General features: G+C 52.8%; 2 protein-coding genes across 9 annotated transcripts in view; both read left to right on the plus strand.

The window, feature by feature from the left end:
* Positions 1-21720, plus strand: part of DOCK6 (dedicator of cytokinesis 6) — a 42198-nt gene extending 20478 nt beyond the window's left edge. Inside the window, exons 21-50 of one of the 3 annotated variants that reach the window (XM_066345900.1) lie at positions 41-202; positions 1543-1706; positions 2429-2533; positions 4487-4579; positions 4833-4928; positions 5554-5694; positions 8184-8297; positions 8410-8580; positions 9017-9156; positions 9243-9412; positions 11260-11420; positions 11564-11746; positions 12072-12198; positions 12493-12577; positions 12721-12817; positions 12954-13088; positions 13397-13549; positions 13689-13847; positions 13971-14071; positions 15143-15335; positions 15421-15564; positions 17747-17878; positions 17968-17982; positions 19269-19394; positions 19492-19581; positions 19889-20125; positions 20441-20584; positions 20667-20773; positions 20940-21101; positions 21499-21720. In XM_066345900.1, coding sequence (XP_066201997.1) covers positions 41-202; positions 1543-1706; positions 2429-2533; positions 4487-4579; positions 4833-4928; positions 5554-5694; positions 8184-8297; positions 8410-8580; positions 9017-9156; positions 9243-9412; positions 11260-11420; positions 11564-11746; positions 12072-12198; positions 12493-12577; positions 12721-12817; positions 12954-13088; positions 13397-13549; positions 13689-13847; positions 13971-14071; positions 15143-15335; positions 15421-15564; positions 17747-17878; positions 17968-17982; positions 19269-19394; positions 19492-19581; positions 19889-20125; positions 20441-20584; positions 20667-20773; positions 20940-21101; positions 21499-21541 — 3950 coding nt within the window. In that variant the 3' untranslated portion in view covers positions 21542-21720. Of the gene's footprint in view, positions 1-40; positions 203-1542; positions 1707-2428; positions 2534-4486; positions 4580-4832; positions 4929-5553; positions 5695-8183; positions 8298-8409; positions 8581-9016; positions 9157-9242; positions 9413-11259; positions 11421-11563; positions 11747-12071; positions 12199-12492; positions 12578-12720; positions 12818-12953; positions 13089-13396; positions 13550-13688; positions 13848-13970; positions 14072-15142; positions 15336-15420; positions 15565-15828; positions 15864-17746; positions 17879-17967; positions 17983-19268; positions 19395-19491; positions 19582-19888; positions 20126-20440; positions 20585-20666; positions 20774-20939; positions 21102-21498 lie in introns of those variants that run through there. The other 2 variants (XM_066345904.1, XM_066345892.1) reach the window with 2 other exon arrangements.
* Positions 21721-22501: 781 nt separating this feature from the next.
* The window catches only part of KANK2 (KN motif and ankyrin repeat domains 2), a 31395-nt gene continuing 29817 nt past the window's right edge, over positions 22502-24079 (plus strand). Inside the window, exon 1 of one of the 6 annotated variants that reach the window (XM_066345937.1) lies at positions 22502-22525. The gene's annotated coding sequence lies outside the window, so the exon portion shown is untranslated. Of the gene's footprint in view, positions 22526-22652; positions 22736-23829; positions 24015-24079 lie in introns of those variants that run through there. The other 5 variants (XM_066345948.1, XM_066345921.1, XM_066345926.1 and 2 more) reach the window with 5 other exon arrangements.

The following is a 24079-nucleotide window of genomic DNA, read 5'->3' on the forward strand; positions in this document are numbered from 1 at the left end:
GCCCAGAGCCCTATAACTTGACCTCTGCTCTGCCTGACAGTGAACCTGGGTCGTGGAGTTTTTGAAGCAATGGCTCATATAATCAGCCTTATACATCGGAGTCTAGAGGCTGTCCAAGACACCCGTGGTCACTGCCTACTGCTGGCTGCCTATGTCTACTATGCCTTCCGACTGCCTGGTACTGAACCTAGCCTTCTGGGTGGTAAGTATTAGTGGGAGAATCTGGAGGACAGAAAGTATCTGAGAGGAGAGCATCTTGGACAAAGGGAACAGCATGTGCAAAGGTCCTGAGGCCACATAGGCCTTGGTTGGTTTGAGCACCTTACCAGAGATATAAGTTTTTGCTTCCCTCCCAGGGATGTGGTCTCTGTATACTTGCTGGCAGGTGATTCAGCCAATCAGCAAGCAGGGATCAAGCAGGGTTACCTGGGTTTGAATCTCAGCTCTGCCTCTTACAAGATCTGTGAACCTGGTCAAGTGACTTCACCTCTCTGAGCCTGTTTTCCTATTTGTAAAATGGCAATAATAATGGCGCTTCCCCCTCCTGGGGGTGCTGTGAACAGTAAATGACATAGTAACCCATGCAAAGTACTTGGCACAGTGAGTACTCAATAAAGTTGGATTTTTTTCTCATTTGCTAAATAAGTAATAATTACCACTACCCACTGTGGACACTTACTATGTGCCAGGCACTATTCTTAGTGTTTTTCAGTCTCACCCAAATTATTATTATTATTATTTTGAGAGATACAAGAGTGTTGATTTGGCCTGGTAGTGGGATTGTGGAGAGTGGTGGAAGATTTTCATAAACTTAATCAGGCCGTGGCCCTAAATGCTGCTTTTATTTATTTGTTTGTTTATTTCTTTTTGTGACAGAGAGGGACAGATAGGGACAGACAGACAGGAACAGAGAAAGATGAGAAGCATCAATCATTAGTTTTTCGTTGCGACACCTTAGTTGTTCATTGATTGCTTTCTCATATGTGCCTTGACTGCGGGCCTTCAGCAGACCGAGTAACCCCTTGCTAGAGCCAGCGACCTTGGGTCCAAGCTGGCGAGCTTTTTGCTCAAGCCAGATGAGCCCGTGCTCAAACTGGCAACCTCGGGGTCTCGAACCTGGGTCCTCCACATCCCAGTCTGACGCTCTATCCACTGCACCACCGCCTGGTCAGGCTGATTGCTTTCTTATATGTGCCTTGACCCAGGGGCTACAGCAGACAGAGTGACCTCTTGCTCAAGCCAGCGACCTTGGGCTTAAGCTGGTGAGCCTTGCTCAAATCAGATGAGCTCGTGCTCAAGCTGGCAACCTCGGGTTTCGAACCTGGGTCCTTCTCATCCCTGTCCGACGCTCCATCCACTGTGCCACCGCCTGGTCAGGCTTCCCAAAATTATTTTTAAGCAGAAGCAGTTATGGCCATTTTAAAGCTGAAGATCTTGGAGGTTCAGAAAAAGAAAATGACTCCACCAAAGATAGCCCACTGGGAAGGGGCAGGTCATCAGGGCTGGTGGGCAGATGGCTGACCACATTCCCTCCACGCTCAGGGGCTCCTCCGGTGACATTGCAGCCCGCCACGCTGAGCCGTGGCCCTGGTCGCCCTGCAAGCCTCTACCTGGCTCGCTCTAAGAGCATTAGCAGCAGCAACCCTGACCTAGCTGTGGCCCCTGGCTCTGTGGACGATGAGGTCTCCCGCATCTTGGCCAGCAAGGTAGGCCAAGGGAGACCCTGGACCCTCCAGCCTCAGTGCATGGTTGCCAGGAGGGTGGGTGAAGTATCCCAGTGTTGATGGAGGCCAGGAAACAACAGCATGGACACTGGCTTGACACTGGGCAGTAGAATGAGGCTGTGACTGTCACAGGTTGGAAGCTATGACTTGGGTTTACACTGGGCTCCACACTCTGGGGCTGACCCAAGGATGGGTGGCTGGAGCTTGGCCTGGTTGTAAAAAGAGCAGTATGTACACAGTGCAGCGGGTGCATACATATGTGTTCCTCATGCATGTGCGCACATGGGTACATACATGTGTGCCCTGTTCATATAAACATTCATACGGTTGCATGTATGTGTGCTCCGTGCAATATATACACAGGCACAAATATTGTGTCCCATGAGTGTACATACATGGAATACATGTATATGTGTGCTGTGTGTATGTTCATGGATATGTATCCATGTGTGTATGTACATAGGTACATATACATGTTTGGTGCGTGTGCATATGGTATAGATATGTGTGTGTCCCATGTACTTGCAAACACGGTTCATGTACTCATGCACCCCATGCACATACATGCACGCCAGTTTTCCAGGGTTGCATGTGGATACCTACATGGGCACACATATGGTTTGGGACAGTGTACACACTTGGTTTTTCATGTTGGTTTCTTTGTCATCTGCCTATGGATTCTACACTTACCTGTGTATCTCCAGGGTGTCGACCGCTCACACTCCTGGGTGAATTCTGCTTATGCTCCAGGAGGCAGCAAGGCTGTGCTGCGCCGGGCACCCCCTTATTGCGGGGCCGACCCCAGACAGGTGCCCTACCTCCCTGCCCTGCATGCATGTGAACCCACCTCAGCATGAGCTTTTCCTACACCCTGGCTGCGGCTGACTCACCTAGAAGGGCTGCCTGAAGGAGCTGGCAGACCCCTCCTGCCTTTGTTTGGGTCTGTGGAGTCAGTGTAGTTGGCATCACAGGGTCATCTTAACCAGCATTCTGCTGCCACATAGGCCACAGCCTCACACAGACAGAAGGGATAGGTGATATGTAAATAGCATGTAAATGATACACAAATCCAACCAGTATAACCTCACTGCTCCACATGGCCTCTTTCCCTTTAATCCACTCTGTTCAGAAGACTCTCAACTGTTCCCTTGACATAGCAGCCTGAATGGTCTCCCAAGGGGATAGAACTGAACCTCTGGGCTCCCCCATCCTGTGTCATCCAAAGGCAGCTCCCTTTCTTCGGCCCCTTCCCAGGTGCCTAGTACATGGGGGGCTTTGCTTTCAGACAGACTTGGGCGTGAATCTCAGCTCTGCTACAGGCTTGCCCTGTACCCCAGGCTCTGAATTTTCAGATGTGGTAAAGAGTCAGAGTAAAGTGCTGAGCATAGCAGTCTCAAGCCTGGGAGAGAGTAGGGCATTGCAGGTGGGATGTTGTTGGTGAGATAGATTCTCAACCCTGCCTCACCCCTGGCTGCCGGCTAGTGGGGGAGATAAGACACCAGTCAAATACATGCACCAGTATGTGAGGGTACAGCATGAAAATGCCTGCAAGGAAACAGAAGCACTGGGGCCACCAGCCTCCCTCTGCATGCTCTACGGACTTCTCTTTGCTGGGACCTGAAGGGTAGCGAGAAGACGGAGATGAGAATAACAAGGGACCGGTTTCTCTGCACACGTGGCCTGGGCCCTGTTCCAGCTCTGTGCCATCACTCTGGCGACCTGCACTGCATGGCAGTCCAGGGGACTATTAGCAGCATGGGCTGGGGGACTTCTGGACAGACTTTAGCCAGTGTTACTGGGAATCTGAGTTCGTGGGTTCTGCCAGCCCCCCCCCACACACACACACATTTTTAACAGGACTTGCCCCACTGCCCTCAGATCACTGAGGTGTCAACTGGGCCTTGAAGGTCACATAGTATGTGATAAGGTGACAAGAGGGTGGGCATTCCAGGTAGTGGGTGGCCCATCTGGTGCGTGCTGAGACTGTGGGAGCTAGTGGGGCCCTCCAGTGCTTCGAGTCCTGGGCAGGTCCTACCCCCATCATTGGACCTGTTCTCCCTGCCTGCAGCCTCACCTCCCTTCCAACAAAACAAACAAAGGAGGAGGAGAGAGTGGAGCTTGAGCCCCTATAACCGTTTCACAGATGAGGACACTGAGGCCTGGTGAGGACAGCAAGGCTGGAGTGGGGCCAGGCCTGGAACCCGGGGCCTCAGTGCTCCCATTACTCTCATCACCATCTACTTCCTCGGTCCTATCATTCTTCCTCTTTCTCCTCCTCCAGCCTCACTTTAACTTCTGTCTATGCTCTCCCTCCACATCTGTGCTCTCTTCCTTCTCTGTCTACCCCTGAACTCACTGACACACACTTCCTTGTCCACACTCACTCTTACCTCCTCTGACCATCCTCTCTCTTCACCGTCCATGATGATTTTACCTCTTTTCACCTACACTCCTCTCCATCCATTCTCTGCCCTTTGTCCCTGCCAGGTCCTGCTCCATCACCTCTGCACTCCCTGCCTACGGGCTCTCGGTCCACATTCTAACCTGTTCTGTTCGTGCCGCTTGTCACCTCCTTATTGTGTCTTCCTTGTTATTCTCACCTCCATCGTACTCTTCCCTTTTCCATCCATGGCCACACTGTCTGTCCACCAGACACATCTTTCCTCTGCCTGTGCCAACCAGCTCTCTTCTTGTCCATACTCTCCCGCGCCCACACTAACCCCTCCTTGCCATCCCACCCTCTTTACTCCATCCCATCATAGGCCATCGACCGCAGCTCTAGCCGAACCTCCTCCTACCTCGAGAGCTCCTCCTCGGCCCCACCAGCCACCCAGCCAAGGCCCGCTGTGCGGAAGGTAGTGGGAGGCAGGGGGTGGGTGATGCAGTTTTGGTCTGGGGCCTGCAAAGGGGTCCAGAGCTCCCATCCTCTGAACCCAGCAGGGTCTGCAGAGGCCAGGGAAAAGGCACATCTGACTGCTGTCCCCTCTCTCCTGCATGGCCTCCTGCTGCTCTAACCCCAAGCCCTCCAGCTTCATCCTTCCCCTTCACACCTTCCAGAGGGGGCAGGGGTGGGCCTCTGCTCTCTGTGACCCAATCTCCTGCCTCCAGCTGCTTCATGAGGAGCTGGCCCTGCAGTGGGTGGTCAGCAGCAGTGCTGTGCGCGAGACCGTCCTGCAGCACGCCTGGTTCTTCTTCCAACTCATGGTAAGACAACCTTCTCACCTGAGAGCAGGAGGCCCCTGTGTGAAACTCTCCTTGGGGAGAGAAGCCCCCTGTGATTGCACCTGAGACTCCTGGGAAATGGCCTCGAGAGAGAGAGAGATAACATACACCTAAGGGGGTCTTTCCTTGGAGAGAGACTTCCTGAAACTCATTCCATAGAGAGAAGACACACACACACACACACACACACACACACACACACACACACCCCGTTGGTACTACTGGAGAGATCACCAAAACTCGTCAAGAAGTGCCTTGAAAGACCCCTCTTGTCTTATAAGCTCGCACCTTAATCTGTCCATACTGCCTGAAAGCCCACCCCTCAAGCCCTGTCCTTTCCACAGACTTGACCCCAGGAGACCTGCTTCAGCCCCTCATACTCACTCGGCCTGGGACCCACTCAGGCTCTGCCCATGGCCTTCTCAAGTCACGCCCACAGCCTCTCAGGCCCTGCTCTCAGCTCAGAACTATGATGGGCTCAAGCCCCACCTAGGACCCATTACATCCACCTTCAGCTCCCTTGCCGCTCAAGCCCCATACCCATCTGGCAAGCCCTGTCTACCTAACAGCCCCTCAAGTCCTGCCCTGGCTCTCACCCGGCCCCCAGGTGAAGAGCATGGTCCTGCACCTAATTCTGAGTCAGCGGCTGGACACGCCCCGCAAGCTTCGCTTCCCTGGGCGCTTCCTGGATGACATCGCGGCTCTGGTGGGCTCTGTGGGCCTGGAGGTCATCACCCGGGTCTATAAGGTAAAGGAGAAAGGGCCTCAACGAGGGAAGGACTTGAGGGAGGACATAGAATCAGCCAAGCAGGGACACCAGTCCTGCCTAGTGCTTTCTGGCTGTGAGACCATGAATCCCTTTTCCTGAATGGGTCTGTTCATTTAACATCATTTCTTTAGTACCTACTATATGCACCTCCCTGTGCTAGGTGCTAGAGACACAACAGTGAACAAAACAGACCTCAATTCTTACCCTTGTAGAGCTGACTGTTAGGGAGAAGCTGTTAGGGAGACATCCATGTGATGTCTGGGGAAAGAGCATTTCAGGCAGGGGGGATAGCAAGTGCAAAGGCCCTGAGGTACCTGGGCTGGGGAAGAGGTTGTCTCACCATGAGTCTAGAGCAATGAAGTGATGAATATAGCTGGAATGGAGTGAGCAAACCAGGAATGGGAGTTGGTGAAGGCAGAGAAGTGACAAATACATTAGCCCTTAGCACAGTGTCAGTATACAGTAAGTGCTCAATAAATGGACATTGATTTTCTAATACCTTGACAATTTTCCAGGCCATGGATCATTCATTCCAATGCCCTCACAAGTTAGGCAGGCAAGACTAATAATGATAGTAATAATACTGAGCATTTATTGAGCACTTACTATATGTCTAAACACTTGAGATGAATCACAACATTAAATTCTCCCAACAACCCATGTAGTTTGTATTATTGTCACCATTTTACTGATAGAGAAACTGAGGCAGAGAATGACTAACAACCTAATACCACACAGCTGAGAAGGGGCAGAACTGGAGATTTGAACCCAAGCCGCTGGGTCCAGAGCCCACACCATCAGCTTCGGTTGGGAAAGCAGAGCTTCTGGAGGACCAGAGGGCATGTGCTCATTAGTTGTAGCCAGAATGTCTGACATATTTTTTTTAGACTTTTATTTATTCATTTTTAGAGAGGGGAGAGAAAGAGAGAGAGAGAGAGAGAGAAGAGAGAAAGGTCGGGAAGGAGCAGGAAGCATCAACTCCCATATGTGCCCTGGCCAAGCAAGCTCAGGGTTTTGAACTGATGACCTCAGCATTCCAGGTCGATGCTATATCCATTGTGCCACCACAGGTCAGGCCTAGAATGTCTGATTTTTAAAGTGAAATGGGACTTCTGGATTTTATGGGAACTTTCCAGATTTTTGAAACACCATTCTGGCCCAAGCCAACACTTGTGCAATCCTCCTCTGGGCTGGTCTCAAAGGTCTCGACCTTGTTCCACTGGAGCCTCCCCCAGGGCTGACATTCCCAGGGGCTGACCCATATCATGAGGAAACCTCCCTGAGAAAGAAGAGGTTGCGGGAAAGAACAATGCCCCAGAGAAGCACCATCGTCATAGCTGCTAGTGGGGCATTGGTGACAGCCCCACTGTGGTTTCATTCCTTGACATTCATCGAGCACCAGCTGCGTCAGGCTCAGGGTACAGGGCAGACCCAGCCCCTGCCCCACTGTGGACTCAGAGCTCAAGTGGGTTTTGTGTTTTGTTTCTTTGGGTTGCAGGGAACTAAGGCCCACTGTGGCTAACTTGTGAGGCCACAGAGTGACTGATGAGAGCATGAGGGAAGAACAGGCAGCAGCTGGGCCTTGAAGCCATAGCAACCTCTTTGCCAGTCCTCACGCTTGCTGGGCACATCCTGCTCCAGGGCCTTTGCCTTATTCTTTCATCTGCTTAGAATGCTTTTTTCTTCATCCTTTGGGCTTCTCTCAAAACAACACTCTGTTCAGATGTCTTCAAGACACATAGAATTCTCTGGAATCCTTTGGTTGATTGTGTCTTTCCCCACACCACACTGTGAGCTGTACAAGCAGTACATGCTCTTTAAATGATTGCTGAGGGCTATCAGTTAGGGCAGAAATGACTTAAACATAATTACAAGTGGTTTAAATGTGACCAAAGCTTATTTCTGAGCATAAGTGGGCTGTGGGGCTCCACAGTGTGAGCCTGGCCATCAAGGTTCACCAGGTGCTCACTATATCAGACATGGCAGGCTGGCAGGCTGTGGGAATAGAACGACTTGCTCCTTCCTTTTAAGTGGCCATAGTATCCCATTGTCCAGAATGTGATCACATGGCTAGTCTCAGCTGCAAAGGGGGCTAGGAAATGTAGTCTTCACTGTTCTCTGAACTCTGATACCCTGAGAGATGGGGAGAGAGGATCTACCAGGAGTCAGCAGCCAGTCTCTGCCATCCCTATTGTGTTATTTAAATCTAGTGAGAGAGGGAAGAAATAGGTTCTAAACCTGAGGGGTGTGAACACTTCACTGTGGGGAAGGGAGGGGATAGTCAGAGCAAGAAGACAACTGGGAATGCCTGGAGCGCAAAGATGGGTGTGTCAAGAAGACCCCAGGCTCTGGGCCAGTGATGTGGCTCCTGGGGTTTGCTGGTTGCCTTGGTGAGAGCCAGGCCCTGTGTGTGGACTGAAGCTTTATTGGGGTGCGTGAGCATGGGTTGACAGGCCCTGTGTTCCCAGGACACGGAGCTGGCTGAGCGCCTCAACGCCAGCCTGGCCTTCTTCCTCAGTGACTTGCTGTCCCTGGTAGACCGCGGTTTTGTGTTCAGCCTGGTCCAGGCCCACTACAAGCAGGTAGGGGTGGGCGTGGTGGGAATGACGCACCTACCTATGAGTGACATGGTGGGTGGTGGGCGTGGTGGGCAGAAACACTGTAAATGTTGCCCGCTGACCTCCTTTCTGGCAGGTGGCCACACGGCTGCAATCGGCTGCCAACCCTGTGGTGCTGCTGACCCTACGCATGGACTTCACCCGCATCCTGTGCAGCCACGAGCACTATGTGACCCTCAACCTCCCCTGCTGCCCCCTGTCACCCCCGGCGTCGCCTTCACCCTCTGTATCCTCCACCACTTCTCAGGTGGGCTGGCTCCTCCCTTGACCTATGACCTTTCACCTTCAGCCTATTTTCTGGGGTTCCCTAGTCTCTGTCCATTTCACACTGAGCTGCCAGGGGGACCAACCCCTTATCTCACACCCTTCACTTCTGACCCGTCATGCTCAGTAGTTTCCTGGGGACTAGGTTCTAATGTCTCACCCCAAAATCTTAACTTACAGACTTGACTTCCATCTGCTGTTTCTCAGACCTCTGACTTTCAACCCCATTCCCTTCACCTCACGGATAGGTTAACCTCATCCTCTTACCTCTGACCCTGAACTCCATGTCCACTGTCATCTCCAGATAAGTTAATTCCAATCTCTCACCTTCAGATGTGTTAACACTAACCCCTCACCTCTGACACTTGACTCCTGGACCCCTGACGTTCCTGCTTTCCTCCCCTCATTGCCCTATGCAGAGCTCCACCTTTTCCAGCCAGGCCCCAGACCCCAAGGTGACCAGCATGTTCGAGCTGAGTGGGCCATTCCGACAGCAGCACTTTCTGGCTGGGCTCCTGCTGACAGAACTGGCACTGGCCCTGGAACCTGAGGCTGAGGGGTGAGCATAGTCTGTTTGGCTCCAGTGGGTGGGAAGGTTCAGGGGCACTGTGTCCACTCGGTCCTGAGCACCTCACTCCTCCACAGGGCATCCCAGCTGCACAAGAAGGCCATCAGTGCCGTCCACAGTCTGCTCTGCAGCCATGATGTTGATCCCCGTTATGCCGAGGCCTCGGTGAAGGCCCGTGTGACTGAGCTGTACCTGCCACTGCTGTCGCTTGCGAGGGACACACTGCCACGGCTGCATGATTTTTCTGGTCAGTAGGCCAGGGCAGGATGGAGTCACACAATCCAGGGGCTTGACTGACACACAAAGTTCAGGTAGGGAAAGGTGAGAGGACATAGTTACTAGAAAAACATGGCATTAGGGTCAGTAGATTGGGTTCAAGTGCTGGTGCAGGGCCCTGCCAAGCCATTAACCTCTCTGAGCCTCAAGTTCCTACCTGTAAAATGGGGACAGTGGTAGCACTTACTTCCTATAGCTATATAAACATTTATGGAGCTTCAGTGTTAGGATATTGTCAGCCCACAATAAATGGGAGATATTATTATTATATTTGTTAGCTTCTAAGAAGAGAGGACGTGAGGAGGGATGGTTAGGAACATTAGGATGAAAGGGCGGTTGGAGCCCTGCACGGGCATTCAGTCATATGCACATTCATCAGCGCAGCTTAGGGACATGTGTACAGTGGTGGGAAGCACAGATGTGGGATTGGTGAGTTGATCTTCATCATTTGAAGGAAATTCTTAGTCTTTATTTTTTCAATTTTCTTTTCCTGCCTCCTTTTCTTGCTTCCTTCCTTCTGGGACTTCAATCACACGTATGTTAGACCTTTTGATCATGTCACACGTGCCTGCTATACTCTGTTCTGTTTTACATTCGTTTTTCTCTCTGCACTTTACTTGGGAAATTTTCTTTTTACCTGTCTTTGTGTTCCCTACTTCTGTCTTTTGCTGTGTCCAGTGTCCTGTTAACTCCAATCATTGAGTTCTGAATTTCAGATGTTATATTTTTTTAGTCAGAAAATATCTATTTAATTTAATTTTTTTTTTTTGAGATTCCAATTCCCAGTTAAAACTCTCCATCTCTTTTACCCCTTTTAGTCCATCTTTCCACTACTTTGTATCTTAAAGTCTTTGTTTGCTTTAGGTCATCTACGTACCTGCTTCTACTGTCTCTTTCTCTCTCTTACCAATCATGCTTTCCTGCCTTTTCATACATAGTCTAGTTTTTTTATTGTATTTTGGATATTGTATGTATAAGACTGTATTGTATGCATCAGGACTGAAGCAATATCATTTTTCCTTAGTGAGGGTTCCTCTTTCCCTCTCTCAGGCACGTGAATGAAGGGGCTGGCCACTTAATGCACTGAAAAATTGAGCTTGGTTAAGCTGGGCTTAATTAGACCCAGCTGACCTTTGGTTTCTAGACTGTCTAGGGTGAGACCTGTTCTGTATTTGTTGGCTGCTCCTCTTCTGATGAGACTATTTTGGGGGAGGGGAAAGTAAAGAGATACTGTTTTAAGACCATAGACTTTTAGAACCAGACCATTTAGGTTAAATTCCTAGCTATACTATATATGTACCTGCCTACTGTGTGACCCTAGGCAAGTAACTTAACCTCTACAGAGAGATCAACCTCAGTTTCCTCATCTATAAAGTAGGAATGATAAAAGTACTTGTCTACTAGGTTTTTTTGAATAGTAGTAGTTAATATTTTTTAAGTTAGAATAGCACCTGGCCGATAGGAGATGCTATGTAAGTGCCAATTGATTCTCTAATAATAGCAGCAGCATATGTGGTTGTTGTCATCACCATCATCGTCTTTACAGCTACTTCTCCTGTGGGCAAGGCCATGTTCTAAGTATTCAGCGTATAGCAGTGGCCAGAGGAGATCTAGTCCATGCCTTTGTGGATGCAATGAATGTATCTGATTACAAGTACAATAAGTAAGCTGCAGGAGTAGATAACTAGACTCCAACCTGGTATGGGGGGGTATCAGGGAAGGTTTCCATGAGGAGGTGACCTTTGAGCTGAAATCTGAGGCAGAGGGACAGCGTTTACCAAGGACTTGTTCTTCTCTCCACCTGCTCCTCCCCCACAGAGGGCCCAGGTCAACGGTCACGGCTGGCTTCAATGCTTGACTCAGACACAGAAGGGGAAGGGGACATTGGAGGTACCATCAACCCTTCAGTGGCCATGGCCATCGCTGGTGGCCCCCTGGCCCCTGGCTCCCGGGCTAGCATCTCCCAGGGCCCAGCGACTGTGAGTACAGGGCTGGTCTCCAGAGACACTATGCAACCTGGTAATAGAAGTGATATAATGAGATTCAAATACGTTCTCATCTTCTATGGAAAAAATGAAAATTGACTCTGTCCCTTCTGAGCTCCTTATCCGTCTGGCCCCAGGGTTCTCGCTCAGGCTGTACCCTCTCTGCCGAGTCCAGCCGGACCCTGCTGGTGTGTGTGCTGTGGGTACTGAAGAATGCAGAGCCAGCCCTCCTGCAGCACTGGGCTGCCGACCTGTCCCTCCCTCAGCTAGGCCGTCTCTTGGACTTGCTGTGCCTCTGCCTGGCTGCCTTTGAGTACAAGGTCAAGGACTGGGCAGGGGACTGGGGTGTACAAGGCAGGCTGAGTGTGCATACAGGGCTCTTGGTGCTGTGGTCTAGGCATGAAGGGGTGCACCAGTTCCTAAGGGTTAATGGGTGGGCTATTTCTGTGCTGAGCCAAAGAGAAAAGGGAGAATTGTGTTCATGAGTAGAATTTGAAGGTGCTAAGAGCTTGCAGTAAAGAGAAGAGCTGTGTCTTCAAGCACAGGGTCCCAGAGGTCGGATATGTCCAGAAGAGGAGGGACTAGGTTAGCCCAGGCCCCATGGCAGAGGGTAGTCAACCTGGAACCTACTCTTTGATCTCTCAGGGGAAAAAGGCCTTTGAACGCATCAACAGCCTCACGTTTAAGAAGTCACTAGACATGAAGGCTCGACTGGAGGAAGCCATCTTGGGCACCATTGGAGCACGACAGGAGATGGTGCGACGGAGCCGTGGTAAGACGGAGATGTACCCGATGCCCAACCCCACCAACTGCTCCACCTTGGTCTGAGGGGCCCCAACAGGGCCCACTCCTCCTTCTCTGTCCGACTCACTTTTCCCAGAAGTCCATGCATCATCCCCACACACCTGGTTGTCTGTGTCCCTATGTGTCCACTCCGTAAGCATCCACACCACCTAGTGTCCTCACGGGTTTCCCCACCTCTGTATCTTTGTGCCTGTGTGCTTCTCACCGTCACATGTGTTCTTATGATTTTGCATGTCTGTGACCATGTGCTTACGCATCTCAGAAAGAAGCCCGTTTGGGAACCAGGAGAACGTACGCTGGCGGAAGAGCGTCACACACTGGAAACAAACCTCAGATCGTGTGGACAAGTGGGTGTGGGCTGGAAGTAGTTGGCTGGGGTCAAACTAGTTTCCAGAGACCTGGCACCTCAGGGCACCCAAGGGAGGGAGAGAGCTGAGCCATGGGGTAGGGTCTGGCTTTGAGGGAATCCCCAGTACCCTCTCCCCTTCAGGACCAAGGATGAAATGGAACATGAGGCCTTGGTGGAGGGGAACCTGGCAACCGAGGCAAGCCTGGTAGTTCTGGACACACTGGAGATCATTGTGCAGGTAGGGCTTGATCCAGCATCTTCCTGACCTCTGACCCCCCACTCCAGTACCTTGTGATCTCTGATTCCAGAATCCCTCTCCCTTCCTGATTCCATAACCAAACCAGTCCCTAACAGCTGGATTTCTGACCCCGCAGACGGTGATGCTGTCAGAGGCCCGGGAGAGTATCTTGGGTGCAGTACTGAAGGTTGTCTTGTATAGTCTGGGTACTGCCCAGAGTGCCCTCTTCCTGCAGCATGGCCTGGCCACACAGAGAGCCCTCGTGTCCAAGGTGAGTACCAATTGGCAGCTATGGCTCTTTGAGTCATAGTGACAGCCCAGTCATTGAGCACCTAATGTGTGATCAGCAACTCCATGTGGCAGATACTCCTTAGTCACACCTCACAGAGGAGAGAACTGAGGATCAGATTAGCAAAGTCACTCACCCAACGTCACACAGGAAGGGCTTAACCCAGGTTTGACTCCAAAGCCCCCTCAAAGAAGGCAGAACACAGGTGCCCCTGCCCAGGTCCCCATGAGGGACCTTCTGGTCCTGCACGGGGAGGGGCTGACTGGTGTCTGTCCTGGCCCTGGGGGCAGTTCCCAGAGCTGCTGTTTGAGGAGGACACAGAGCTGTGCGCCGACCTGTGCCTGAGGCTCCTGCGACACTGTGGTAGTCGCATCAGCACCGTTCGCACGCACGCCAGCGCCTCGCTCTACCTCCTCATGCGCCAGAACTTCGAGATTGGCAACGTAAGTGGGGGTGGATGACCGAAGCGGGGGCGAGCAAGGGCGGGAGGGCGCAGAGAGAGGCGAAGTCAAAGAGTCGCGCAGGCCCTGGGGTGTGAAGGCCATGGCCCACTGGTATGCTTTCTCTCTTTGCCCCCTGCAGAACTTTGCCCGTGTGAAGATGCAAGTGACCATGTCGCTGTCGTCCCTTGTGGGGACGACCCAGAACTTCAGTGAGGAGCACTTGCGACGGTCACTCAAGACCATCCTCACCTACGCCGAGGAGGACGTGAGGCTGCGGGACAGTGCTTTTGCCGAGCAGGTGACTCCACCAGGCCCCTGCCCTACCCTCGGTAACCCAGGGGTCTTTGTCCTGCCCTTCTTGACCCCTGACCACACAATCTTGGCCCTGTGATTTCCCAATGAGGGCCACTTTTCCCTCTAGGTCCAGGATCTGATGTTCAACCTGCACATGATCCTGACAGACACAGTGAAAATGAAGGAGCATCAGGAGGACCCTGAGATGCTCATTGACCTGATGTACAGGTGAGGAAGGCTGGGGGACCTTCCGCCGTTAGCACCCAGACAGGGTAGGGGACTAGTGAGTAGATATGTGAAGAAGTGAGGAGGGAGCAGGTGAGCATAAAGGTGCTAAGAGGAACAAATAGGAGGGACAGGTGAAGAGGGGCCCAGTGAGCACACAGATGAAGGTACAAGTAGGGTGAGGGCTCTTAAGAACAGATGGAAAGGGTACCAGATGAACCTACAGAACAAAGACAAGAGAGGAAACAGGTGGGAAAGACAGGTGAAGTACAAACAGTGGGTGAAGTGGTGACAGATCAGGGGAGTACATGATCTGGAGGAGAGGTATGGGGTATTTAGTAAAACCGGGGAGTGAGACAGAGAGGCAAGTGATGCAGAGAGGGCAGTCAGGGGGCATATGGGTGGATGGGCCTGGGTAGGCAGATGCCATGGTACATGTGCAAGGGGACCAGTCAGCAGGGTTCTCCAGGTAGAATAGACAGGTGAGCAGAAAGACAAGTGAGAGGATGACACTTGTGGGGGTAGTGAAAGGATGGGCAGTGAGGACTGGGTAAGAGAGGGATTGGATCAGTGAGAAGACAGGTGAATAGGGGAAGAAGGGAGACGATGGGCAGGCAGATGGGCAGACAGGCAAGGGAACAGGTCGGGGCTGGACAGCTGAGGAGACAGAAAGGGGCATGGACAGGTGGGGTAAGAGGTGGACAGGTAATTTAGGTGAAAGGATGGAAGGTAGGACAGGTAAGGAAACAGGTAAAAGGATTGACTGGTGAATGGGGTTCAGAAGAACGGATGGGCAGGTGAGACAGGTGAGGAGATGGACAGGTGAGAAGACAGGTACAGGATGGACATGTGAAGAAGGTGGGGGGATAGATAGGTGGGACAGGTAAAGGGTGGAGAGGTGAGGAAACAGGTGAAGGGTGGACAGGTGAGACAGGTAACTGGATGGACAAGTGAATGGCTTGTCAGTGGGACAGATGGGTGGAGTAACAAGTGAAGGGGGTGGACAGGTGAGGGCAGGCAGGGTGGGCATGGTGTGTCCCCATCCTCCTCACATCCCCCCCTCCTTGGCATCAGGATTGCCCGGGGCTACCAGGGATCCCCAGACTTGCGGCTGACGTGGCTGCAGAACATGGCAGGAAAGCATGCAGAGCTGGGCAACCACGCAGAGGCTGCACAGTGCATGGTGCACGCAGCCGCGCTGGTGGCCGAGTACCTCGCCTTGCTTGAGGACAGTCGCTACCTGCCTGTTGGCTGCGTTTCCTTCCAGGTGAGTGGTTAGAGGGGTGGTTGGCAAGGGCAGGGGTGGCACATGTAGGGCAGGGACCAGGCTCTGACACCACCTCCCACCTCAGAACATCTCATCTAATGTGCTGGAGGAGTCGGCCATCTCTGATGACATCCTGTCGCCCGACGAGGAGGGCTTTTGCTCCGGGAAGCAGTTCACAGAGCTGGGGCTGGTGGGGCTGCTGGAGCAGGCGGCCGCCTACTTCACCATGGTGAGGCCTAGGGCTGCTGCAGGACACAGGGCTCCGGCTGGGTGGCATCCTAGATCTGTTGATGGCCCAGTGCCTGTTCTTGGTCATTCAAGGGGGAGCTTCTGCCTGACCCTTTCCAAGTGGAGGATTTGCAGAGAAGGAGAATGGGGACCCTCAAAGGCCCCCATTACCTGCCTTTCTCTTGGTTAAACCCTTGACACACAGGCTGGATATCATAAGCCTTTGCACATTTAGCTACTATTAAAACAACTTTTTTTATTATAGAACATTTGAAGCACACATAAAAAAAGAAAGTTGTACTCCCACCACTCCCGTAGCCAGCGCTCAGATTCCTCAACCAGCAGCATTTATCATCTTGTTTCATCTCTTCTTTATCTCTAGCATTTTTGGGTTTTGTTTTTTGGGGGGTTTTCTTTGGGTTTTATTTTTCTAAAGTGAGAAGCAGGGAGGCAAAGAGACAGACTCCTTCATGTGCCCCAACTGGGATCCACTGGGCAAGCCCCTATGGGGCAATACTCTGCCCATCTGGGGCTGTTGCTCCATTGCTCAGCAATCGAGCTATTTTAGCTCCTGAGGTGAGGCCATGGAGCCATCCTCAGCGCTGAGGGCCAACTTGTTCTAACCAAGCCATGGCTGCGGGTGGCAAAGAGAGCAATAGAAAGAAAGGAGAGGGAGAAGCAGATGGTCATTTCTCCTGTGTGCCCTGACTGGGAATCAAACCCAAGGACATCCACACACCAGGCCAATGCTTTTCTGCTGAGCCAACCAGCCCGAGCCTGTGGTTTTTTTAACCATCTGATAAAACAAGATCCCGGTTTTCACAAATTAATGAAACTTAACATGACTATACCGCTGGAGTTTTTGTAAATTCTTGCTACTTAGTGTGGTCCGAGGACCAATAGTGTGGACATCACCCAGGCTGTTAGAAATACGGAGTCCTGGGCTGCCCAGCCTTCTGAACTTAGCATTTAACAAGATCTCAAATTCTTGTATGCATTAGAATCAGAGAAATTCCAGCTTAAAACAAATCTGATATCACACTGTCACACCCATGAGTACCGGTGTGCAGCTCCCACTGAGAAACTACCTTTGGTGCGACTCTTACCCTGTGTGACCAAATTAACAGGAATTTTAGAAATACCAGACCATGGTTAGATGTCCCCAATTATCTCAAAAACATGTTTTGCAGTTGTTTTGTTTGAATCAGTTTCCACATAAGACCTACAAATGGCTGTGACTGATGATCTCTTAAGTTTTTTAATCAAAGAGAAGAAGATGCAGACTAAAAACCTAATTTCCCCTCTTTTTGCAGTAGAGGTTTTCTTGATAAGTTGATGCCTGAGCACTTATTTTTTATTGTTATAAAGGGCTTTCTCCTCTAATTTGCTTGTTTATGTGAAAGCAATTGTTTGTTTCTGCATCTCATTTGTTGGAGATAAGAGACTTTGTTTCAAAAGGGTCTCTGGCCTGCCTGAGGCCGGTTGTGTCCCTGTGCTATTGCTTGATCTGTTCCTTAGGTCCCACATTTTTGGCAACTGGTAATTACATTTGGGGCCTCACTCAAATTCAGGGTCCGTTTACCCAGCAAGATTTCTTTTCTCCTGTGCCAGCCCTCCTAGTGATGATGTTTTCGTTATTGTCACTTTGCTGGAGTCTCACAGACAAAGGCCTTGGGGGAGGTAGACATAGCTTCTGACAGTCAGCATACAGACAGCACCTGCTGTATGCTATGCTTGATGCTGGCACCATCTGGGTATAAGGGGCACCCATGAGTGGCCATTATTGTGTGCCATGAGGCAGTGATCATGAAGGTCTTAGGTACCAGGCCAGGTGGGCTGGTGTTTGGACCTGGGGCCTGGTGAGCCCCTCCATGTCTCTGAGGTTGTGAGGAATGGGGTGGGGGGAGGGACTAGCACCTCCTCCCGCCAGTGAAGGAATATGGGCAAAGGACACAGTGCCTGGTCCATAATAAACTTGGTGAAGACCACAGAGGGATCTGTAGGGGACAAGTGGTTAAGCTGGTGCTTCATCTGGATGGGGGTGGTCAGGGTGGGCTTCCTAGAGGAGGTGATGGAGGCTAAAGCCTTGGAAGGTGTGTAGGAGCATAGGGGAGAGCTGGTCCAGGCAGGAGAAAACCAGGGAGGTTGCTGGGAATCTAGACTGGCTCCACCTCCACTTCCAGGGTGGGCTTTATGAGGCAGTGAACGAGGTATACAAGACCTTGATCCCCATCCTGGAAGCCCAACGTGACTACAAGAAATTGGCTGCCGTGCATGGCAAACTGCAGGAGGCCTTCACCAAGATTATGCACCAGGTGGGTCCAGGATGCCCTCTGACACCCTGCCCTTGGCCTGGGTCCCCCTTACCATGCTCAACTGATCTTGACCCTTCTCTTCCCCACAGAGCTCTGGCTGGGAGGTAAGTCAACCTGGTGGCCATCTGGGGTCCTGCAAGACAGCTAGTCAGAGGTGGTCAGGGACAACCACTAGGGGGCGCTGGAGGAGCACAGCTGCCTGGACATAGGAGTCCGGGCTCAGTGGGTGATGACGCTCCCCCACTGTTTTCCCCCAGATCCTCCTCCCTGGCCCAGATCTCCCCGGCAGCCTGTGACTCACCCAGCTGGGAACTCTCCAGGGACACCCCTCCCTCAGACAGGGCCTGCTCAGTCATTGCCCAGGAGGGGGGGATTCTGACTCCTTCTCTCTGTCTCTGTTTCTCTTTTTCTGTTTGTACCTCTTGGTCTCTCCCTTCATTTCTCCGTCTCCGTCTCTCTCCCTGTCTTGATCATGCCCTCTCTGTCTCATCTCCCCAACTTCCCCCAGGATCTCTGCTCATTGCCATTTAATAATCCCCCTCTCCTGCCTCTCCCCACTTGGATCTATTTTTAGGCATCTCCTAGTTTGGGGAGAATTTTCTGGCCAAAGATGGCAAGAACCCAGAGTGAGGCAGGAGGACTAAGTGGGGGCTGGGTGGGGTGGGGAGGTCTCCTCCCTCCCTGGATCTCTGGTCTCTGCTCTTCACGTGGTTCTTATGGGGAAATGTAACTAGGATCCTGGGGGTTGGGGGCTCTGATCTCTGACCTCTCCCATGACATTGTCTCTCCACCCCCTTTTCCTGATGCCCACCCCACCCCTCCTGGATCGGCCTTGGTGAGTGAACATGGAGCCACCTCTTCCCTTCTGGTGGTAGGGGGTAGGGAGGTCCCCCTTCCAAACTTAGGGCTCAAGGGGAGAGGTTGCCCTGGAACAAAGGAGGCAGAGCCTCTGTCCCAAACATTTATGAGCACCTGCTCCATACCTAGCCCACAGGCATTTAGGACACAGCTATGAGCAATATAGCCCTAGTCCTCATTTCATATTGGGATCTGGGCTCTGAAGAACTGCATGGGGTGAAAGGGAGAAAGTAGGGCCTTATAGAAATGAAGAGGAAGATTTGGGGGAGGTAGGAGAAAGAAGCTAGGGAGAAAGCAACAGTGTGGGCAGTTGGCAGTCATCTGGGTCCACATTCCAATATTCAAGAGATTCCCTCTAGCCTGTGCCTGTGATACGATGTTCTTAGGGTCCTCACATAGCCACCCAAAGTCCTCTGGGTGGCTTCCCCATACCTACCTCATCCATATATTGGGCCCAAGGACCTGCATCTCTGGGGCAGGGGTACCTCCAGCGGGGCCTCCTGGGCAACAAAACCCCTTCCCACAGCCCCAGCGTGTTTTTGGAACCTACTTCCGTGTGGGTTTCTACGGTGGCCGCTTTGGTGACCTGGACGAGCAGGAGTTTGTGTACAAGGAGCCATCCATCACAAAGCTGGCCGAGATCTCACACCGGCTAGAGGCACGTCCTGGTGGTGGGGGATGGATCGGGTACAAGGCTACCCTGGGGTGGAGTAGGCGCTGCACCTCTGCAGCCCGAGTCAGCCCTGTGTCCCCAGGAGTTCTACACGGAGAGGTTTGGGGAAGACGTGGTTGAGATTGTCAAAGATTCAAACCCTGTTGACAAGACCAAGCTTGACCCCCAGAAGGTGAGGGCTCCTGACTATCTCCCTGGGGTCCCCAAAATTCTAAGGTCAGGGAATCTTTGAGTACTATTTCCTGGAAACCCTCAAATCCCAGTTCTCTGGGAAACTCCAAAGCTTATCTCCCCTGGGGACCCTCCAAATTCAGGTAATTCCCAAACATAAGGAGACCTGGGAATCCCAGATGCAAAACCCCCAGACCCATGGAGACCCAAATCCCCTTTCTCCAGGGAAAGGGCCCTGCTAGGAGGCTGGCAAGCCCCAAGGGAAAGTTGGGGCTGTGGGAACCTCACACCTGAACCCCACGCCCCAGGCCTACATCCAGATCACTTATGTGGAACCGCACTTTGACACCTATGAGCTCAAGGACCGGGTGACCTACTTCGACCGCAACTATGGGCTGCGCACCTTCCTGTTCTGCACACCCTTCACGCCTGATGGGCGTGCTCATGGGGAGTTGCATGAGCAACACAAGCGCAAGACGCTGCTAAGTACAGACCATGCCTTTCCCTACATCAAGACACGCATCCGAGTGTGTCACCGGGAGGAGGTAGGTAGGAGTCCCAAACCTGGGTTAGGGGAGGTGAGAGGACTGCAAGCTCCAACCTCCAGACCACAATCTTTGGCTTCAAATCTCTACCTTCAGACCCAGCTGATCCAAGGCTGGACTACAACCAGACCAAAGGCCTCAGTGCCAGACAAAGGCAGCTGAGCCAGGCCCTGGCAGACCCAGGCAGGCAGGAGGCCCCACACACTGTTCATTACATAGCTGCTCAGACCCCCTCCCACCCCAGCTGCCCTGGGCTGGCCTGGGCCAGGATATCTTCAGGCCTCAATCAGTGCATGCTGTTCCCCGACCCTGCAGACAGTGTTGACACCAGTGGAGGTGGCCATCGAAGACATGCAGAAGAAGACACGGGAGCTGGCCTTTGCCACTGAGCAGGACCCGCCTGATGCCAAGATGCTACAGATGGTGCTACAGGGCTCTGTGGGGCCTACTGTGAACCAGGCATGGCTGGTGGGGGATGCAGGCTGCCCGAGGTGCCCCATGGTTGATGCAGACACCCTCACAAGCCCCTCTCACCCCACAGGGTCCCCTGGAGGTGGCCCAGGTGTTTTTGGCAGATATCCCAGAAGATCCCAAGCTCTTCAGGCATCACAATAAACTACGGCTCTGTTTCAAGGACTTCTGCAAGAAGTAGGCCTGACCTCACCCATTAGAGCCCCTCTAACCTCCATCATGGCTGTCGGCCTACTTTATATCCCATTCTAGCTCCTGACCCCACCTCATGAACTCCTCTGCCTCTGGTCTTGTTTTCTCTCCTGAGTGCCAGTCCCTGACCATGCTACCATCTGGCCCTCAGGTGCGAGGACGCACTGCGGAAGAACAAAGCCCTGATTGGGCCAGACCAGAAGGAATACCATCGTGAGCTGGAGCGCAACTACGCCCGCCTACGGGAGTCTCTGCAGCCTCTGCTCACCCAGCGCCTGCCCCAGTTGATGGCACCAACCACAGCTAGCCTCAGGTGCCTGACCTGGGCTCCCCACTATAGAGGAGGCAGGCTCAGGATGGGAATTGTGCACGTCAACACATGCACTTGGCTTTGCACACAAGGATGTGAATACTTGGATATGTGTACAAATGAATGCTCTGGGTAGCCATTTAGGATCCTGGTGGGTCAGTTTCTAGGCATGTGACTTCATCTTTCTGAGCTTTGGTTGCTACATCTATAAAATGGGCAAGATAAGACTCTGGTGGTGGGTTCCAGGAGAGAATCTATGAATCCACAGCTGGATCAGAACAGATGTGAAAAGAGCAGGGAAGACTAGAAGGAGCTCTGCAGGAGGAGGAGGGTACAGGCTGGGAGCACTATGTAGTTGGGGGCCCTGTGTCCATGTTGACCCATCTCATTCTTCCTCCAGGAACTCTTTGAACAGAGCAAGTTTCCGAAAGGCTGACCTCTGAGCTCACAGGGCCTGAAACCACCCCAGAGAAACCAGCACCCTGGCCTCAGCTATGTGCCTTTCTGGGAGTCTGTCCCACCACCCACTTGGGGTGACCACATTGCACATGGTGCTGGGCCCTCTGTTCCTGTCTATGCACTGATACTTACCTTTTTTAATTTAAAATGTTTTTTATGAGCAGCCTGTGTGGTGTACTCCCTCTCCCTAGGGGCTGGGTCATGTATGCCGTCTATCCACACACCCTGATCTTTGACAGACACTGAGACCCTATTGGGTGCCAGGACACAGCAGTGACAACAGACACAAATGCCTGCCCTTGTGGGACTGACATTCTGGTAGGGAAGGCAACACAAAAATGAAAATGTCACATATATATGTAAACTAGGAATCACAGTAACATTTTTTTTAAGTAACATTTATTAAATCCTTGATAAGTGCCCACCCCTGTGCTAAAAGGCTCCCAGAAAGACAGTGCCCCATTTATGGGTCTTTTTGCCCAATGGAACTGCAGTTGGCCTCTGCCTCATGGTTGGTGAATCTTCTGAGCACCATTATTAGGCATACGCTTAGCCCTATCTTACAGATGGGGATACTGAGGCACTGAGCACTTAAAGGCATGGCGAAGCTAAGACTGGAGCCCAGGTCTGGCTGGCCAGGGAACCCAGGCCTTAGCCATGGCCTGGGCAGCCTTGAACTGATCCAGCCCCCTCCCCGCCCCGCGGCGGTCACGCCACCGTATACCAGGCCTGCACTGGGCCGCTTCCAGCCCTTGGCCTGCTGGGGGTGGGGTGACCTGCCGCCGCCGCGCCATCCCTCCGCGCCCTACAGTAGCTGGTGCCTGACCAGTCCCTCCCCCTCCCGCCCCCCGCAGCGGCCCAGCTGCCGCAGGCGGGACAGGACAGCGGTGGAGGCCCCTGCCCCGAGGACTTGGGAAAGGGAGACAAGGCCGGATACCCCCTCGCGCGCGCACACACCTGCCTTCCAGGTGTGATCGTGTCCTCCTGGCCGCATCTCCACAGCTCTGCCTTACTCGCAGGCGACGGGGGGCGGGGCAGGCCATGAGGGGCTGGGACAGCCTGGAGGAGGCGGGGCGGGGTGGAGCTACCGCCGAGGGCCCGGAGGCCGGGCGGCGGCGCACCGAGGACGCACGGGCGGCGGGACGCTGGGACGGCGGCGGCCGGAGCGCGGGAGGCGAGTAGGACCCGGGGTTGGATCGGGGTTCGAGTCCGGGTCCGGGTTTCAGCGTGGTCCCTACACCATCCCCAACCCCGGGACAACACCTCGCGGGTCTTGACCAGCCGCTGCCTCCAACTCCACCAAACTTTACGGACTTTTGAGTGTCCCGGTCCCTGTGTCTCTGCCCCATTCTCATCTTTGACCGTCGTCCCTGCTTCTTTCCCCTAACCTCGTCCTTGTCTTCCATCTGTATCTCTCGCCCTACTTCTCTGCCCCATCACTGCCTCCCCTCTGCCCCCCTTCCCCATCTCCACCTTCCTCTACCTCTTTCCCCCTGCTCTGTCTCTCTTTGCACTCTGCGACCGGACCGGAGCCAGGCCCCAAGCGGCGGGAAGGCGACCAGGCGTCCGGCCGGGCCGGGCTGGGCCTTGGCCTGGTGGCTGGGCCGGCATGGGGAGCGGCAGCTGTTTGCCATTAGCCAGGGACCCCGCAGGCCCCGCCCCTCCCTGCACGGGTGGGGTCCTCCTCACCCCCATCTTTGGGGCGGGGAGCGGGGCGGGAAGACCTCAGAGACATCCAGGCTGGTCTTCGAGTGGGGCTTTAGGGAGACCCCGTCGGACATTCGGGCATCGTCCCCGACCCTGCGCCCCTTCTATGAGCCCCCTTACCTTGTCTCTTTAAGTGTCCTGTCTTCCTTTCTCTCTGTCTCTATCTTGTGTGTCCCCCCCCCACACACACACACACCCGTCCCCCAAGGGTACCATAGAGTCTCAACTCCAGACATTCCCCCCTCCAGTCTTTCTCCACCTGGAGTCACCTGCCCTCACTGAAGACAGTCAGATGGCTGGAGACCCACAGACCTCAGCCTCTGTCTTGAAAATGGGTAGAGGGATGTAGAGTGGGGGTTAGGGTGGCTTGGTCTGCAGTGGGGGAATCTGCAAGGCTTGGGTTCAAATTCAGGACCAGCCACTTCCCTGTCCAGTGACCCTGGGCAAGTCACTGTGCATTTCTGTGCTCCAAGATTCCCCATCTGGTGGGGTTGTCTGATCATTACATAGTTATTATTATTCACCCCATCCTTGTCTACCTCCAGGGGCTCCCACAGGCTATTCCAATCCTCCCTGCTGCTGGTCTCTCGGGTTCCCAGAAATTATTATTTTCTATTTTCTATTATTTTAAAATTTTTTATTTATTGATTTTAGAGAGGAAAACAGGAACATCTGTCTGTTCCTGTATGTGCCCTAACCAGAGATTGAACTGGCAACTTCTGTGCTTCAGGACAAAGCTCTAACCAACAAGCTATCTGGCCAGGACATTGTTATTTATTTCTTTTTAATGTTTATTTCATTGATTTAGAGAGAGA

Source organism: Saccopteryx leptura, chromosome 1 (assembly GCF_036850995.1).
Source record: "Saccopteryx leptura isolate mSacLep1 chromosome 1, mSacLep1_pri_phased_curated, whole genome shotgun sequence".
NCBI lineage: Eukaryota > Metazoa > Chordata > Mammalia > Chiroptera > Emballonuridae > Saccopteryx > Saccopteryx leptura.